The 19,944-nt window shown below is 36.4% G+C and overlaps 2 protein-coding genes across 2 annotated transcripts in view; one reads left to right on the top strand and one right to left on the bottom strand.

The window, feature by feature from the left end:
- The window catches only part of LOC135084473 (uncharacterized), a 35,533-nt gene extending 29,100 nt beyond the window's left edge, over positions 1 to 6,433 (bottom strand). The window contains exon 1 of the mRNA XM_063979257.1: positions 6,170 to 6,433. Coding sequence (XP_063835327.1) covers positions 6,170 to 6,251 — 82 coding nt within the window. The 5' untranslated portion in view covers positions 6,252 to 6,433. The remainder of the gene's footprint in view (positions 1 to 6,169) is intronic.
- Positions 6,434 to 8,183: 1,750 nt separating this feature from the next.
- Positions 8,184 to 19,179, top strand: LOC135084406 (uncharacterized). Its single transcript, XM_063979181.1, has 11 exons — positions 8,184 to 8,205; positions 8,451 to 8,686; positions 9,091 to 10,396; positions 10,788 to 10,969; positions 11,245 to 11,451; positions 12,436 to 13,659; positions 14,198 to 14,515; positions 15,892 to 16,242; positions 16,690 to 16,856; positions 17,663 to 17,767; positions 18,867 to 19,179. The coding sequence occupies exons 1-11, from the start codon at positions 8,184 to 8,186 to the stop codon at positions 19,138 to 19,140; spliced, it is 4,392 nt and encodes a 1,463-aa protein (XP_063835251.1). The 3' UTR covers positions 19,141 to 19,179.
- Positions 19,180 to 19,944: the final 765 nt, after the last annotated feature.

Genomic DNA, 19,944 nt, shown 5'->3' with positions numbered 1-19,944 from the left:
AGGTGGCATTACAAAATTCCACCCTGTATAACACATTGTACCTTAAACAAACCCTTTTTCGTTTTCGCCACGTCATACCTCACAAAGGGATGGTCGATTGAAATTCAGCCAGAGAATGTGCGTTAAATGGATAGGCTGAATAGGCTTTTGTAATGTTTGTGGAGAAAATTTAGGTCACGAGACCTTCCAAGCCATGGAAGCAGGTCAGAATGATGTCATCATCATCATCATCATTGAATAATTACAGTCAGTCATAGAAATGTACATTTTTTTACCACAACGGAAGCTCTTGCCTGATGCAAAGTGATCAGGGTGAAGGTGGAAGCGAGCTTCACCCAGAATCCTCAACCACAGAAGAACTGGTTATCATTTCCAACTGCAACACAACAATGCTGTTAACATTATTATTATGGCCACAGACTTAGGTATGATGGTGGTTGAGGTGGTTGGTATGAGCTAGCCACGAGACTATTCCCACCGCTGCGACTCCTGAGTAGCCAGGATCTACAGCTTGACCGCCAATAACCCAACCAGTGAAAGTCAAGTCTTTCCCGGAGAGAGTTAAACTAGTAGTAGCAAATAGACAAATGGAAGGCAGACGTGCTTGGGGCAGGGCACCGACGAGATGGTCAGACGCGGTGAGGAAGACGGTGGGCGGAAGTTTGCATCGTGCGGTCCACACAGCTTATGACCGCAGTCTGTGGAGGAACACTATCTGTGGTCACGATCCTCATCAGTGAGGGACCGAGGAAGAAGAAGAAGTAGTAGTAGCAAGGTGAACTTAGAACAGAAATACCACCAAACAAAAACAGCATAAAATATTACTCCCACTGGTCTGCGATCGCGATCGAACGTCGAGTCTTTCGTCATCGTAGTGCGCACTCGCTGAAATAATATCTGGGGGCACGGCAGTGCCCCCACCAAGTCGAGCAAAAAAGCGGCACGGCCGTACCATCCTTTTCTCGAAGCAATTCAGGCCATTTTCGACCGCCTGTAACTTCGTTGTGGATAAAACTAGAAGGCTGAATTTTCATTAGCTATGCAGGCATTGTAAAGACACGGTATATTTAAAATTTCATTCAATTTGAACCAGTAGTTTAAGAATTATAACGGGTCAAAGTTACTTAATTTTGTCACTCACTGACTGACTCACTGACTCACTGACTCACTGACTCACTGACTCACTGACTCACTGACTCACTGACTCACTGACTCACCGATCATCAAAACTCTAAGGCACTTCTAGCAGACCTAGAAGCTTCAAATTTGGAATATAAGTAGTGTTTGGTGTATGAATCAAGGAAAAACTAAAATATTTGGGGGCACGGTAGTGCAACCGCCAAGTCGAGTAAAATTTTTCAATTTCGGTCCAGTTTTCTAGATACATAACTGCTGTATACAAAATACAAAAAGAAATGATATTTGGGGGCACGGTAGTGCAACCGCCAAGTCGAGTAAAATTTTTCAATTTCGGTCCAGTTTTCTAGATACATAACTGCTGTCTACAAAATACAAAAAGAAATGAGATCCCATCAAAAACAATACTTGTCAAAAAAACCAAGTCTCGCAACTCAGTTGTTCTACGGTAAAAAGTTGTGAGATCCATGTAATACCAAGTCCAGGCCAGGAAATCTTTAACGTTTTACATAAATATATTGACTTGGTCATCGCATGAAAACACGTGTAAATAAAATTATTTAGTGCGATGGCCAAGTCAATAATTTATGTAAAACGTTAAAGATTTCCTGGCCTGGACTTGGTATTACATGGATCTCACAACTTTTTACCGTAGAACAACTGAGTTGCGAGACTTGGTTTTTTTGACAAGTATTGTTTTTGATGGGTTTTGTATATCTGAAAGTGTTGTGAATGCTTATACTTACTAAAACGTTTGTTTTTATTTGTATAGAGAACAATAGTGTCTAGACAAACCTAAAGAGGATTTAGGACGCTATTTGGATCAAATATGTAATTGCTCAATAATGAAATAAATAAAATAAAATAATAAATGAAACGGGATAATCGGGTCTGAAACATTTAGTAGGAACCAGAAGCAAATGGAGGATAGTTTCCTGTTCATTACTAAGTTTAGGTTTAGTTTAGTATTTGTAGAGCTAGACAATGTAACTTAGATCTGAACTAAAAGCTTCGCTCCCAAGAAAGGTCTGGCTCCAAAATGAAGGAAGGATTTCTGTGGAAAATGACAAAGATGGTGTTTAGAGTGATCAGTCAGACAAAAGAAATTTGGTGAATCAGCTTAAAAACACAATATATCACGCTCAGGTTTTCGCTAGCTTCCAAATTCTTACCAAACTGAAAATAACTTACAAAAGTCTGTGGAGTTATTTTCAGTTCTTTTGCATTACGAGAGAAACTTCGTTATCAAAGGACATAATTTCTACAGACTACGAGTCCGTAATAAATAGGCTGAATTTTAGCAGACTATTAATAAACTCTACAATGAAAAAATAAGCGGTTTCATAAATAAAAGCAAACATTTTACTTCGCCACCAACAGGCCTTATCGGCCAGCAAACACTATCGACAACGAAACTTCCTGTCACGAGGGTATTTTCACGAAAAAACCTCAACATTTTTCCTGGTAAAGTCAAAAATAACGCTAACAATTATTACATAACCATTACGACAAGGTTTGCGTAATAAAGCAATAAAAGGTTATTAGCTCTAAATGTTTTAGTGAACAAGATACAATCTGAACATACAATACTAATCTTGCCATGTTTTGGGTTCAAATATTTCGTTACGGTTACTTTAAATATGTAGAGGCACGAGACCAAAAAGTTATAAAATACGGAAATTGTTCCACCGTATTAAAATAACTTTTACTTTTTTAAAAGGTTATACCAATGTAGAAATGGTCGCCGCCTTCCCTTTTACTAATTTTAAGCAACTATCCTCTGGGTAAGTTATCTGGGAGAGATAGCTTTATACTGATAATACTGCCTAAATTGTACCGTCTCTTTTGTATTTCTTTCCTACTTGTATATGTATATTGTGTGGTGTACAACTAAAAGTTTATTTATCTTTTAAAATATAACTGTTAACTTTTCGTTCTTTATTTTTATTCTTTCTTATAATTAACCGTTAAAGCAAGTTATCTAAATTGCCTCGACGTCACTGTAATCGTAGGTGTATCAAATTGTCTTTTAAATGTTAGACTCCGTGGACAGATCCAATTACAGTAACCTAATCTTCTTCCGAAATTGTTTTTCTTCGGCGAATTAAAACTTGCCGCACGCTACTGATGTGACATTTCGCGTAGTTAACTTTTAAATGTTTTTTGGTAATACTAACCTTTAGGGTTCCATGAAAAAACTGAACCTTTATTTTAAATTTTTAAACACATAAGTAAGTCTTTATTTTGATTTATGATTTCAGACACTGTGGCAGGGAATTCCACTCTTTAGCAAATACATATATTTCAAAAGCCATCCGCTTTGCAATCAATGGAGGGAAGTCGAACCTTAACCTGTGCCTTAACTTCGAACTCCTCCTATGTTCTTATGATTAATTTCGTTGCGGGTCCAAAGACAGTTTAACTTTCCCCCGGGACAAACTTGTCCTTCAATGGTTGGGTTTTTATTGGCTATATCAAGCTGTAGATCCTGGCTACACAGGAGTTACAGCAGTGGGAACGAGAGGTGAGAATAGTTCCGTATGATAGACTTGAGAATTATATTGAATAGGTTGTTTTTAGCTTTCAAAGCCATTAAATCAAAATTGTACAGATAATTTAAAAGTAATTGGGGGTTTCAGGACTAAAATTAAGGGTTTCGAGAAATTATGACATTTGAATTGTTGATAGGTATTAGTAGAAGATACTCCGTCACTTTGTCAGCCTATACTCAAAATAAGGTAGGTAAATCATGAAATAACTGTACAGTACCTACACTGTTCTAGAAAACTCTATGTAGGTATAGGTATTAGTTATCTTTACGGACAGCTTGCAGTGCTGTTATATTCTGGTCAGCTTAATGAAAATAGGGGGAGGGGGGAAAGGTTTGCAACTACAATTATTCATAGTAACTGGGGCGTTCTAGCATCCGCAACTACCGCCCGAACTGTTAGGGTTGCCAAGTTTTGTCTCCCCAAAATACATTAATTTTGGCTGCCAAAACAAACTGGCTGGTTTTGAGTTATTGTGTTCAAAATCATTGTTTCTTTTTGAAAACTTTTTACTGTTGTAATATTTCGTAGTGTTGCTAATATTACATAATATCTATCTCTTTTATAACTTTAATTATGTTTGCGCTATGTTTAAAGATTTTGTGTAATTAATAAAACGGACGTTTGTGTAATTATAATTAAAATTATTGTAGGTGAACTTCATTTAAGTAAAATGTCGCTTACGGTCGCTCCCTTGTCTGAAAATTACAATGACACATTGCTACCAATATATATGTATAATGAAGGGCATACATTAGCTTAATATTGTCAATTAAATTTTCTAAGGTATAAAATAACTTTACAATAGATACAAAATTATAAATACTTATTTAGAGTAGTCACCAATTACCACAGTATAAGTATTAAATAATAATCACTTCTCTCAACATAACAGTTACCGTTTTTATAAGAAGTTTAATTAAAGTTTAAGTACGTAACTTCTTCCAATATGAAAAGTGGTGCAATTATTTTTATTCGTTTTTCAATTTGGTATTAGGTACGCCCGTATTCACAAACATTACTATGAGGTCTCAAAGTGCGCGTGGACGCACAGGGTGACACACGAATCAATCGCAGAGCTCTATTCAACTGTGCGTTCGATTTGCTGCTTCACTTAAGCAAGCATCGTTTGTGAATACGGGTGTTAGTCTTCATCCAGTCCATTGAGAAAATAATTTTGTAAAAGGTGATTTAGAAGCTGGCAACCCTGCACACACAATCGCTCCTCTTTCACGGATTAATAGAAGCGTTCTTCTTTCATCTCGGTGTTATTTATTCACAAATATAGGCCAGGAAATAGGGTTTTTCGAAGTGTAGGTATTCTTATTTTTCTTGCGACTCTACATTGATTGGACGACCCTTTACTACGATCTATGAAATGGTGGAATGACTCTAAACTCTAAACTCTAACCATAAGATTTTTAAAAAATCGATAAACAAACAAAAATGTTACTATTTTTGTAAAAGACACTTGCCAACTTTAAAACTGTTGTCATGTTTAAAAAAAACATAACCCTCCTTCTGGCGCATTCGGGTAAATATAGGTATAATTGGTCTATTTTCGCCTTAGCTAGCAAAGAAACGACGCTATTTAGGGGACAAAAGCCTTCTGTCTCCTTCATTCATTGTTCACAATCTCATAGAAATCATTAATCAAGGAGACGAATCGCATACATATTTTTGCAATGCTGTTAGATCGATTACGTTATTTTATAAGTAATATTTAATTTATTATTATTTAATTTATTATTTAATTTGTAAGTAAATTACACGTATTTATTGTTTAACCAAAACATCCAAACACTATCTATGTCTCATCCTACGCAATGCAGTATCAACTGATTCAAGGTCTCATCCCATAATGATATTAAAATGAATGATGCGTTTAATTATAATTAAAGATAGCACTAACGTCGCAATAACTCTACATTCGTATACAATAAACATCAGATAGCCAGTATTTTATGTAAATAACCGATAAATTGACCAGATATCCCCACACATACCCATTACAGCTAATGTAATGTGTAATTTGATAAAAACCGATCCCAGACATTTTATACCTCTAATAGATTGTTTCGGGTCCTTCAAATGAAATTTTAATTAACGTTAAACATACACCTTCCATTAATTGCTATTAAAATCGTTTCTAATGACACCCTTATGCTTTTACACTGATACTTGAATGTATTTAATTAATTTTTCCTTACACAAATGAATTTTCCTTACGAAAGAAGAAAAATTAAATGAAAAACTATTATTGAAAGTTTTAATTAGGGAAACTAATGAGCAAGCTGATTATATTTGTCTTTTTACTGAATCAAAATGGACTTTCTTTACTTGTATCTACTTTACAGATACTAATTTGGAATAAAGGATCATCTGCTAATGTTAATGACAAATCGAAGCAACCAGTGTTAGGTATTTCATAAAAATCTTCTAAATTACGTTGTATTTAAAATAAGAAAGATAAAATGACTTACATAAACACAGGAATCTCAGCAACATCGCCGTTCTGGTGTCGAACATAGTCAGAAAAATCTTTTGAACTACACGATACAGCATCGCAGTCGCCTTAGCTACCGTCCGACACTGAATGGAAAAACACGACCCAAAAACTTTTATACCATAAATGTTATAGGAATTTTTATTTTATATCAGTCACCGGTTTTGGCATAAACTTTTCAACTACTAGTCTTTAGGGTAAGCCGGGGTTCTGACTTATTTTACATTTGATACTGAGCGTCTCCGCGCCGCGGACATCTTGTGACGTCATGTGTGGGAAAATCAATTCTTTCGCGCACGCGCAGCCTTCTCCTTGGCCTATTTCATGGCTCGGGCTGCGGCCATGAGCCTTCATTTCATTTTATAACCTTCTCAAAATGGCAGATGTTTTTTATGAATGAACATATTGGGCCCATTCATTGATGTGTTATTTTATGGTTGCTTAAAATGTTTCCCCTGAAACCTCGTGTAATTTACATGCAAGAGCTTTTTATTTTGTGTAAGCTCGGGTTCTTTATAGGCGCGACAGATTGGAGTATAAGATAAAACATGTTTTGGCTGGCGCCTCAGCTAATTTATTGAAGTAGGTAGTACCTACTTTTTTTCTTGTACTATGTTTATCTCTGAAATTCATCTTACAATTTATAAATTCAGAATTTCAGTTTCAGAGGAACCTTGAGCATCAATCGACCCTGAATCTATAAAGAAGGCCGCTGCGTTTGCTTAAGCAAGGTTGTATGAAATCAAAGCAAACATATTTCAGGTTTTACATTTCGCTGTCGCTGCTTTTTTGGGAATACAATTCAAAATCTATGAGAAACATTGAATTATTTGTAGGTAAAATACTTATTACATTGTTATGATTATTGAAATTGAAGTAGGACTAGGTACAGTCGACAAAAGTAGGTAGGTAAGTGGGCTCTACATTTTCCTATGTAAGATGTTACAGAGTTTAGTTTCGTTTGATATGCCGTCGTTCACATATAGAAAGAAATAAGCTTACCTACTTAATTTGCTTAATTTATAATTGTCTTGAAAACAATAATTTAATCATGTTGTAATAACAAAATATTGCAGGCTTGAATCAACCTGCTTTCTGAAAAAGAATTTAAAGATTCCGTGCTCCAGAAGATGTTACCTAACCCGTCGGCCCAATCAATTCATGTTGTAAAAACGTAACATCATCATAAGTAATCGTTGAGTCTCATAAAGAACCTACACTACCCACGCTGGCCAGAAGTGGGTGAGAGTGACAAAATGAAAAAAGGAAACAAGCGACAAATACTTACCTACTATTTGTCGATTTGTCGCTGTTTCCCTTGCTTTGTCATTAGGGTGTCCCAAAGCTAGCACGTCACACTGAGATTAGAGGTAAAAGGTCATAAGAAGGGCCCAGAAAGGGGATTTAAAAAAAATTCAAAGAAACCATATCTCTGAAACGGCGATACTTTTTCTAAGACATTGACTATCTTCTCCTCAAGTTTGACAAGGTCTTTTTGGGTCACTCGTAATAATTATTTGAAAGAAAGAAACAAAGAAAAATTGTTTATTGATCCAGATGAACAATGCAAATCGAATTAAAGCAAAATTGTTGCACCCAAAAAGGTATGCAAATTGCACACAAGTGTATAAATATTTATTTATATGGCAACATACAGCTGTCAATTGCGTTTAGTTCCTTATTGTGCTTATTTGAAGAAAATTATTTAATTTATTTTCTTCACTAATAAAAGTAAATAAATGTACTCTTAATAAATTTATTAAGTTTTCTATGAAATTAAATTGAAAAGCATACACATTAAGTCTAACAAATGCAAAATCCAAATCTGTGTAATTCTCGCAGAAATTCAAATGTCATTGATGACAGATAAACAAAACGCGTATTAACAACAAACACCATGTGATGTGATGTGATTATTGTGTGATTTTTTCATATTTTGACCATTAATTCCTTGTGTTTTAGTTTGTAATAAGTTTTATAAAACATTTAAGATGTCTTTAAATCCTTTAAATGGTGAGCGTTCAATAAATAGTACAATATTACACATGTTCTTGTAACCTAACCTATAAGTGAAAATACCGAGTTCTAAGATATTTATAAAGTAATATTGAAATACTGTGCTAAATAATTTGACGAATACGAACTTCCTTTTCTCATTCACTTAGCCTAGGCAATCTGGAAGTAATTTAAAAAATCACATGCTGGTCAATGGTTCTGTCTTTTTGGACTGACAAAAATTTTGGTGTATAATTTTTCAGAACTCAAACGTCGCTTGGATGACCACGAAACACCTCTGCCCAAGCGGCTGTGTCTCGCTAGAAACTTGATAAAGTCCCATCACTTCCCGTCAGCACCGAAGGAGCGTATTGTAGCCGATTGGCTCCACATGTTGATGCAGAAAAATGAACTCAGCCGAGAAGACCTAAGAAATGTAATAGACTGGCTAAATGTAGTTGATGATGTCACCAGTGAACTAAAAAGCAAAATAATACAGGTACCTATAATTTATTTACATTGAAAATCATTTGTCTATTCTTGCAGTTAAAAACTTTAAATATAGGACCACTGTAAAATAATCACTTGTTCACTGCACTTTACATAGGTTACATGTTAAAACAATATGGAAGATTTTCTTCACTTTAATATTACTACAACAATAATTTAATGAAGTGTCAACCAAGTGATTTGAAGGAGAGATGGCTTCTTCTCAGCACTGGCCCATTTATTGTCCCGAAGCAGTGGTAGGGTTAATATTGGGACGTGTAAAAGTGCTTTCAAAAAAGCCTATTTGCAAAAATAAATGAGTTATGAGTTTTTTATGATTGATGATTTCCATGCTGACTCCAAAAGAGTGATTAACACTTATTCACATAAACTTTAAATTATTATTTTTTCCAGATTGTATCGCAATACTTCAATTGCAATCCCATACAAAAGGAAGATGTGCAAAGTCTACTGTCATTTTTGGAGAACCCAAAGTTATCGTCCCAGCTTGGTTTCCACACAGAAGAGTGGCTGAGCATTGCCATGACTCTATTAGAGTATTTCAAGGTAGAAGATTCTGAATCCAGTTTATTACTGAGTCAAAGAGTTTTCAACAACATTGTGAAGTTTTACAAGGAGTCGAAAAAGAAACTTGAATTTATTCTAAAACTCCTAGACGAACAAAACTTACAAACGATTTTTAGTTATTTAGACTCGGACAGAAGTACAGTTATCGCTGTTTGTGGAAGTATTTTGTTTCCGATGAACAAAAAGTCTTTCTTTGGAAGTTACCTTCAAACTCTGGTACGTAAAGACAATATCAGTGATCTCTTAGCTGAGAAAGGCGATAACATACAATCGGTAATAAAAATCATGGATGCATTCTTTTCGTTCCCCAAAGGGAATGATCAAAAGTTTCTAACTGATTTTATTGATATATTTGTTAGCTGTTACTACACAGAAGCACAGCTCATCTTTGCGTTTTACATTATGGTTGCAAATTCTCTGAAGATGGAACAAAATTATTTGACTCCTGCTATGACTATGACCCCTATTGCGTTTGAAGAGAACAGTGAAAAGACTGTAAGAAATATTTTCCTGAATATGCTTGAAACTGTCCTGAGGAATGAAGTTGATATAAACGTTAGATTATCTGACACATTAGGTGTGAAAATACCGAAAGTTGAAACGCAAAAGACGTTTCTTGTTTTTCTGGAGGCAGTCATGCTAGGTCAGTTGAAAATGGACAAAAAACCGGACAAAGCTACCTTCCAAATTATAAAAACTGCTCTGAAATTGGACCCAGCGTTAATCGAACCCAAAATGAAGGAAATTCTTCCACCAATAATGACAGCTAAAAAAAGTAATACAAGCAACTTGGAATCTTACACAGAGATGTTAAACTGCCTTTTAGAAATATTGTTTAAGTTGAGCAGAGGCACTACTTTTGTAAATCAAATTCTACCAATGGTAAAAAGTCATTTAGAAGCTAGCAACACTGAGCAGACAGATTTGATCCAGAAACTAAGAAATGGCACAGAAAATGAGAAAACAAAGAACAAAATTATAAATGGATCTGATGTATTTCCCAAGGAAAGCATAGAACTGTATGGAAAGTTAACTTGTGAACTTATGTTCAGGCAGAATAAAGATTTGCTAGCATCTCTACAGAAAGACTTTGAAGACCATTGCTTGGCAACACTAGAAGACAAAACTATCAGTAAGTACTCCAAATAAGTATAAAACTACTCATTTAGCCAGCATGTGGAATATAAGGGCCAAATCTTCCATTTGCCAGTTGCAGTAATAAATCAGAGAGAGTTGTACTCCTGGAGTGGAGACTAAGGCTCGGCTCCACCAAGGCGGAGCGGTGTTTTAAATAAAGTGTTTTAAATAACCAATCAGATTATTTCCACGTCGCCGCCGCTGTCAAATGCTGTAAAAAAATTCGTTTGCCCAACACTTCTCCTGATAAGTAATGATAAATCCTATTATGTATGCCCACTGTGGGGCACAAGCCTCAACTCAACTGTAACTAAAAATTAAAAACTAAGAATCCAAGTAAAACATTCAACTGATTTAGATGTCTAAACTTTGCCAACTGCTTCCAGGTCCATCAACTATAACGCTCACGGAAGTCATGTCGGCCATTTTGTGCAGCTTCTTGCGACACAACAAGATGGCGGACCACACTGTGCCGCTGAATATCGCGCAAGATTTCTGGGCGGCGTTCAAACATTTCGAAACTGATATTTTAAAAAGATTTGGAGAATGTGTTCTTGAATTTAATAATGTAAGTATAATAGGGTAGTTTCTTAAAAAAATAAATGTTCCCGTCATTATCAAAAAGAATTGCGTTAAAGTTCCGCGTGACGTCACGCGGTGTTGCACGCAGTGACGTCACGAGGCTCCACTTTTGAGTTATGGCGCGCTTTATCTCTGTAAATATTCATTGATTTGTTAAATAGGCACTATAAATGCGAAAGTTATCTAAAGATGCTAAATAAAATATCTGTTTATCTCATCATAACAATTTACACTAAAACTTCCTTTTAATACTATTTTTAGGAGCCACAACTAACGCAATCATTTCTAAAACTGTGCATATCTTGCTCCCAATTGAAGCTGTTCAACATAAAGTATAGCAATGTCAAAACTGAACTATCAGACTTCACAAATGAGGTGTTTAACTTATCTGCTATGCTGCCTTGTTTAAATGCAGAGCAGTGGACAGTTCTTTCTTCGAATGTAGATGATGAAGGAACATTGCTATTGGTAAGTTAATTATTACATTACTAAAGATCATAGCACATTTTTAACCGCCTCTGTGGTTTGGTGGTAAGAACACCTGCTTCAGACGCAGAGGTCTCGGGTTCGATTCCCAGTGGGGGTAGATTTTTCTGTTCAGTTTGGTTGGTGGTAGGGCTTGTTCTATGTTCGCCTGGCTAGCTACCACCATCTTACCTAAGTCTGTCGCCATAACAACAAAGTTAACAGCATTGTTGTGTTCAGGCAGTTAAGTAAGATAGTCAGTTCCTCCGTGGTTGAGGATTCCGGGTGAAGCTCGCTTCCACTTTCGGCCTGATCATCACTTACCATCCAGTGAGATACAGGCCAAGAGCTTCCTCGTTGTGGACAAAAAAAAACTTATCAATCCGGAAAGGGATCAACACAGTATCGCCTTTCGCTGCGAGGCGAGGCGTTCACGTTACGGTGCGGATAAGACGTGTGCGTTGCAGTACGGATTTTCATACAAAGAATACTGACCGCCTCGAGTGGATACGGTTACGATCCGTTTCCGGGTTGATAAGTGTGCTTTCGTCCTTGAGGCTGAGTTGTACCACCTTACTTTAACTCTAAATATAACCATAACCGTTGTTTTTGTATGGAGTTTGACAGACTTTTAACGTTTATTAAAGTTAAAGTAAGATGGTGCAGCAACCCAGCCTAAAAATATAGCACATAATAAAAAGCTTGAAATCAAACTCATATAAAAATGAATCTTATTTATCACATCTACTTAATGCTTATTTTCTTGTTCCGCTAAGTATTGATTAATGTAAAACTTATATGCACATAAATCATAATACATAAAGCGAACTTAATGCCATTCGGCATTCTCCTCCAGTTAACCTTAGGGTCAAACTGATAATAATAATACAATAGGTATTTTCTAAGTTTAAAGATTGAGTTTGCTTAGTTTGGAGCATAAAAGGTATTTGAATGTTTTTAGAAAAATTACTTTGCTTATTATTTCAGGAAGAACTACTTCTCATCAAAACCATGGTCATACAAACAGTGCAAAGAAATGCTGAGACCAGCCAAGAATTAATATTACCGACCAAAACCCACCTAATCAAACAACTCTCCAAAAATCTACCAAATTGTGAAACCAGTGAATACATTTCAAAAGTTCTATTTAGCAATTTGGACAAGAATCAAGCAAAACAAGTAGCCAAAATTGTTGTGAAGTTATCGTTGAAAAATTCAGATTTTGAAATATTCAATAATGAAACCGTTTCAAATAGCAGGCCATTAATGAATGCTTTAGTTGTAGAAACTGTGAAACAAATGTGCAAATGTTTTGATAATACAGAAGATTTAACCAAAGTCCTGAACAAAACTGACTTTGATATGGGTTCATTCGCAAAAGAAAGAGACATGAAGGAGTTTTTCAATCAACTAACAATATCAGGAGAATGCAATGATGAAAACACCCTTCCAAATTGCGTAGAGATCTTAAAACATTTAAAAATCTACTATTTAGAAGAATCGTACCAATTGGTAACATTATTAATGTTGCTGGCAGCAAAAAATAACGCTCAGAAAAAGCAGAAAAAGCTAAGGCGAAGCATAGACCATTTATTGCAAAGTATATTCGAGTTGAGCGAATGTTCACCAGATTTGTACAAAATGTTCCCAGTCGACTACATATTTTCATTCAAAGACAGACTTTTGTTAGATTTGCTGACATTGAAAATCAAAGTGTCGAATAACATGTGTGTGATAAAAAGTCTTGTAGATTCTGCTGTAAAAAGGGTGCGTATGGAGAAAGAAATTATAACAAAAATTGTGGAGTTACTTCTGAAGAAACAATCAAAATCCTCAGACAAAGGCATAGAATTCTTTAGTGATCCCGCGTTCCAAATAAGCTGTGCTTTATTGCCATCTCTCGTCAAACAAAAACGAATTTTCAAACAAAGCGCGCCAAGAACGATCCTAGCAGACTTTCAAGAGAAAATCCACAAATCTCTTCTGGAATGTTTTAAAAATATAAATTTTAATGACATTAGTAATATTTCTATGGATAAAACTGGCAACATTGATGAGAGCGTGGTAGTTTCTGAGAACACTGCAGCGACACTGAATGCGATTGCAGCGTACTCGCTCACACTATCGAAGTACTGTGAGACAACAGATAAGGAAGAAATGAAGAATTTGGATTATTTGTGGCCAGGATTGGAGTTCTTTGTGCAAAATGCTGTAAGTATAAAGTTATATTATTTCCTTTTTTATGCAGAATTTAATATTAAAGCAGGTACTTGACTGCAATCACACCAGAGGGCTGAGTATGAGTTTACATCAAACGGTGTGAAGTGAAAGTGGGCGCGTTAAAAAAATATATGAAAAGTGTAATTCTTGAAAGTTTCCGCTAGGGGCGCTGTACAATCCGTCATACATTAAATGTATTTTTTTACGCGTTTGATGTAAACTCACACTAAGCCCTCTGATGTTAAGTGACATGCATTTAAGTATTTTACTAAAGCCCGGTCCATGAGCACGTAGAATTTTGTCCAATGACCCCTAGCTACCCATCCTTATCGCTCGCGCGTAATTATATTGCTGTCGCGACTGTGCGACGGGTGCCCGCAGTGAGTGTGCGAGCGCGATAGCAACATAATTACGCGCGAGCGATAAGGGTGGATAGCTATGGGTTATTGGACAAAATTCTACGTGCTCACGGACCAGACTATACGATAATATTAGTTTAATCCCAATCTAAATATAATTTAATTTACAGATAAATGCGCTCCAAAATCCTGATTCAAAACATCAACACGTTGAATCTTCGATACAACTTCTAAACGTCGTTTTGCGCTACATAAAAAAACTAGAAGCTCACGACATCTTCCAGACCAAAGACAAACTGTTTCTGCAGATCTGGAACAGCATAAAAACTAGGTTGTCTATGGTACTAAGTCAGGATTCGTCGACACACGTCAACGTTGCATTTTTGGAAGATATATCAGTGAATTTGAGATACATTTGTGAGTTAGTGTCCGTGGAAGTATTTACAGTGAATTTTGTGGGCGATTTGAATAAGTTGGCACAGTATGAGGTTAGTATAGTCTGGTCTGTGAGCACGTAGAATTTTGTCCAATGACCCTTAAGCTACCCATTCTTATCGCTCGCGCGTAATTATGTCTGTCGCAACTTTGCGAGTGTGCGAGCGCGACAGCAACATAATAGACAGTTTGACACCATACCGCAATAATTCAAAACTACAACATTTTTAAAAAGACCCTTCATTCTGATTTAAAAACTTAATTAATTTTAAATTACCTGTAAATTGCGATTTTTGTTCGCATTATGATTGAAAAAAGTAGTTTGAGTTGAAAAAATAGTGACGTCACTTGCTTGTAGTGCCATACAAAATCTATGGGAGAGTTTCGTTTTGACAGTTTTAAAAAGTACGTCAATTGATTGGTGGTGTCAACATGTCTATTACGCGCGAGGCTTTAGCATAATGTTAACAATAAATGCAAAGGTTGTTAAATTCTTTTAGTTTATTTACAATATAAGTAATGAATTTTTGAAAGCTTTTGACAGTCTCTTCTTTTTTAATTATAACCGGTTGAGTTACTGCGCACCTGGCGACCGTGACGTCACATGGACGAGGTGTGCAGTGGGAGGGAGTCGCATTCCAGCTGGGTGCGCAGTGAGCTCGATCGGGTTGTAAATATTCCTTAGATGGCATACTTCAAAGTACAGTCTGTCAAATAGTTCGTAACACCCAAAGTGACCAAAAATTTCGCAACACGTCTTTGTACAGTCGCGGAATGAAAAGGTTCGTCACCTTAGTGTCGGATTTCGCTTGCACTAGGTACTGTAAGAGTCAAACCTGCCAACATAACAGTGCAAGAAACAGTGCTGCTAACATTTAAATAAATATGACGTTTGCTAACGAATAAGGTTTTGCTTGTTTATTTTTCTATCACATGTGCAATGCAATGATGACATTGACCAATTGACAATAGTTTTTTTTTATTTAATAGAAAAAATAATGGCAGTTTGAACCAACAAGAAGGTTTTAGTTTATCAATCATAATAATCTTCTTGACAAGATAAATCGTCAAACAACTTTGATCTGAATAATTTTGAACTTTACTGACGAACAGTTAAAGATTATTTTCTCTAACTCGAGATTATTCTGTAACATAGTTTCAAAAAGTAATATGTGCTCGCGATTCGTTGAAGGAATCAATTTGAAAACTGACGAACCTTTTCATTCCGTGACTGTACAATGGAATAAGCTTGTGTTGTCATCTTTTTGGTCACTTTTGCACGTACCAACTATTTAACGCTTACTACGTAAGCCTGCTCTTTTTTGTTTATTTGTGACAAGTGAATCTCGTTACGATATTTATTTCTAAGATTTACTCCCTAAAGCTATTTATATTATTGCGCTTAACATCTTACGATTGCATTTTCCAGAATCCTTCAAAACTTCTGAAGAACGAAGAACAGATCAAAACCATTTTAACATCCCACAAAGTATCCAAATATTTGTGGGTACAGATCTTAAAAGCGAACATAGTGGGACCAAAATGTGTTGCCATATCGAAGTCAATCTACCAAATTAGTAGAAATTTGAAAAGTTACATACAACAACATTACGATGCTGATCAAAGTGGGGTAGTCATCAAAAGTAAGAAAAAGAAGATGACAGTGGAATTCCAAAATGAAGATGCTGTGCTTAAAACTGTGAAAGTAGATGACAAGATTTGTGAAATGATAAATATTTATTTGGAAATTCTTTCTGAGGCTGCGTTGTCTGCTAAAAAGGTAATATTGATAATAATTTCTAAATGCTGAGAACTATTAATAAGAAGTTACTAATAGAAAAAGGAGTATAGCTCTAAAATCTAATTAGATTGGAAATAGTGATTATTTTTCTCATTAGCTAGATTGTTAAAGTTATCCAACTTTAAAATCCAATTAGAATTCAATAAGTATAAAAAAAAAATTTATTTATTATGAACTATTAAAGATCGTGTGAGATTGAAGGAAAAAATCTGCCAGTATTACGAGATTTCAGATCAGACATATTCTTATGGAGTTTCCCTCGTTACGATATATTTTAAACCTTCCAAAAAAAGCTATCTATTATTTTATGATGCCAGTACCTCTTAGATACTTTCTAAAAAATAAGTGCCAAATGAGTAGTTAAAGTATAAGAATCATTTAAGTTTAAGAACATTTTCAATGCTAATTCCATCTTTCTCATTCCAGGTGTCGTTGGACTACAAATCCCTCGACGCCATATTTGAGTTGCTGCACTGTGTAGACCACGTGCTAAGCCTGAGCGTGCCTTGGGCAGGGTTCCACCGGCTGTTCGAGGGGTCCATAGCTGTGCTGAACGGATTGCTGGTGTCGAGAGAAGAGCTGTTGGAAGACAGGTATGAAGACTTCTTCTAAATTAAGAACTTAACTTCAAACTCCTCCTATGTTCTTCTGATTAATTTGGTTGCGGGTCCAATGACAGTTTAACTTTCCCCCGGGACAAACTTGACCTTCACTGGTTGGGTTTTTATTGGCGGTCAAGCTGTAGATCCTGGCTACACAGGAGTTGCAGCGGTGGGAACGAGAGGTGGGAATAGTCCCGTTCTTCTATATTAATGCTTTTTCCTCTAAGTTTCGTTCTGATAAATAAAACGAGGTGATTTCACTGTTTATATTTTATTAATTTTGCTATTTCAGTTTCAATTTTGGCATTAAAACTATGTCAAACCGTTTTTTTTTGTTTAAGTAATGTTAACGAAAGATAGATGACTTCAAGTTCCTTTAGATTCAATAAATATGTACCACTTTACACTATATTCAGGTGGACTCTTTTTTATTTATTTATTTTTTGCAATAAAATACATTGTACACTAAGAAACTTAAAACTAGGTAACTTTATGTAACTATGCACACCCGGTTGGGTACAGCAATCTACTTATTATTTTTTATTTAAAAGTATTTGAGAATTTGATGTTGCATTCAGTTCTTCAGTTTGTTTCATACAGGAGAGTTTCATGCAGAAGCATGATCACATACATATACGTATAGAGAACAATAGTGTCTGGACAAACCTCAAGAGGATTTAAGACACTATTTAATGAAAGATGTAACGGTTAAATTTATATGTAATAAATAAATAAATACTCAATAGTAGTCCAGGGTGAAATCAAGGATACTTATTTATGTCTTTTCTAATTCCCAGGTGGCCATGCTTCATGCAGTGCTACCGTTCGCTGGGCGTCCGCCTATGCGCCGCGGAATCGCCGGCGCAGCTTTCGCTTGGACCGCTCGCGCACTCGCTTGAGAAGTATGTACATTTGTTTTATAACCTAGTCTAAAGCCTGGTCCGTGAGCACGTAGAATTTTGTCCAATGACCCCAAGCTACCTATCCTTATCGCTCGCGCGTAATTATATTGCTGTCGCGACTGTGCGACGGGCGCCCGCAGTGAGTGTGCGAGCGCGACAGCAACATAATTACGCGCGAGCGATAAGGATGGGTAGCTTGGGATCATTGGACAGAATTCTACGTGCTCGCGGACCAGGCTTTATCTGGGCTGGGCAAAGGTCCCTTTAGATCCCCTAAAGTCGATATCGGGATAGAAGTATGTATAGATCGTGTCATCCACGAAGACGCGCTCCACCATTCTTCCGCGAATGTTTGATTGTTATCGGCCCATGAGTGCACACGCACACTACAATAATGACGCTCGGATTGCTCGGATCAAACTCCCCGCACCCCGCGCGACCGAGACCAAAAATTGGTGGGGCGCGTCTTTGTGGATGAAACGATGTAAATAGAGCTGTATCCCACAAAATAGTGTCAAGCCAAAGCCTAGACAAAGATAATCATTAGGCCGATAGGGTTAACCGAATCACCCTCATGCATCATGTATGTACCGCGATTTTTTCGATAGTCGATAGTTTTCGAGTTATGATTATTTTAAAAAAGTTTTAAAGAAAAGATAACTATTTTTGGGATATCCTGCAGAAAAAGGGAATAGAAAAACTTCTTCTACACAATAAAACTGAAATTTTGCTCTCATTGAAATACGGCAACCCCTGGGGTCAGTAAGTCCTTTGTGCACTCACTCAAGTAGTGATATACTTACCACTAAAAAAAATACTTAGGCTGGTTTTAATGTCACGCGGACCGTCCGGTGCGAACCCGCTCCGCACGGCCAATCTGTATGAACTTTTAGGGAGCGTTTTAGAGTAATGCGGTCCGGAGGAACCGCTCGATCCCTAGCAGTTCATACTGATCGGCTGTGTGGAGCGATCCGCACTGACAGTCCGCGTGTCACTAAAACCAGCCTTAGGTAATAGGTAGACATGTAAAACCCTAAAATTACCTAATATAAATACAAATACTTACAATATACTTATGTATTTTCTTTTTTTTCCACAGATTGACCCAAGCGATCTGCAAGAGGAAAACTCACGTATCCAAAATAGCAGCGTACACCGTCGGCGACCTGTGTTCTGCTATAGAACGCTGCGTTCCTTCTAGAACAGTCCGCCAACATCTAGAAAACTCGGTCTCCCTGCTCATACAAGCATCGGACACGGCGCATGCCATGGCGTTCCTGAGGCGAGCCCTAACTGGAAGCCCAGGACAAATGACCATGACTAACATGTACACTATGTATAAAAGATACCATAAGTATGTTGGGAATGCTTAGATTTTATTTGTTATAAGCTTAATAAAGATTTTTATTCAATATTGTTCTTTATTTCACACTGCCCTTAGAAACCAAATCAGTTCTCTCAGTCCCACCTTTTCTTAAAAATTAATAATTAGTCTTTTTGGGATTCTAGACTACAATGCGACGGTGTAATTTTAAATCTACTATATAAAAATAAGTCGGGTTTTCCTCCCTGACGCTATAACTCCAGAACGCACGAACCGATTTCCACGGTTTTGCATTCGTTGGAAAGGTCTCGGGCTCCGTGAGGTTTATAGCAAAGAAAATTCAGGAAAATTTAACAAACGAAATTCCACGCGGGCGGAAAGCTAGTTCTAAAATAAAATGTTACAGGGCTGCCCATCTTAGGATAATAACATAAATAAAACCTAGCCTAGAGTTTTTAATTTCTCTAACGAAATAAATAAAGTATTTCCACGATCATAATATTAAGTCTTTATTATAAAAAAGCACAACTTTTTCATAAAAGTTTTAATTGAAGTGTTTTTAATAATATTCCCTTCATAAAAAAATCCTCTAGAAACTTTGTAAAGCACGCCCAGTTCAGCCCACAATGAACTTTCAAAAATTGCTTGGGAAAAAAATAACCTTGATAAGTTTCAGGAATTGAATAATTTGCAAAAAACTTCGTAAAACTTGCGCAATTACGCGCCAGAATTTCAAATCAGTATTGACATTTTTTCCGCCTGCTTCCGTCAGCCCATATATGGGCATTTATTGAATAGTGCGGTCTGATTGGCTCACACATCCCGTCATCGCAACACTGAGTCACTTTACGAG

The sequence above is a fragment of the Ostrinia nubilalis genome, chromosome 26, assembly GCF_963855985.1.
Source record: "Ostrinia nubilalis chromosome 26, ilOstNubi1.1, whole genome shotgun sequence".
NCBI classification, from domain to species: domain Eukaryota; kingdom Metazoa; phylum Arthropoda; class Insecta; order Lepidoptera; family Crambidae; genus Ostrinia; species Ostrinia nubilalis.
Note: the sequence above shows the minus strand (reverse complement) of the source record. Positions and strands in the feature narration are given on the sequence as shown.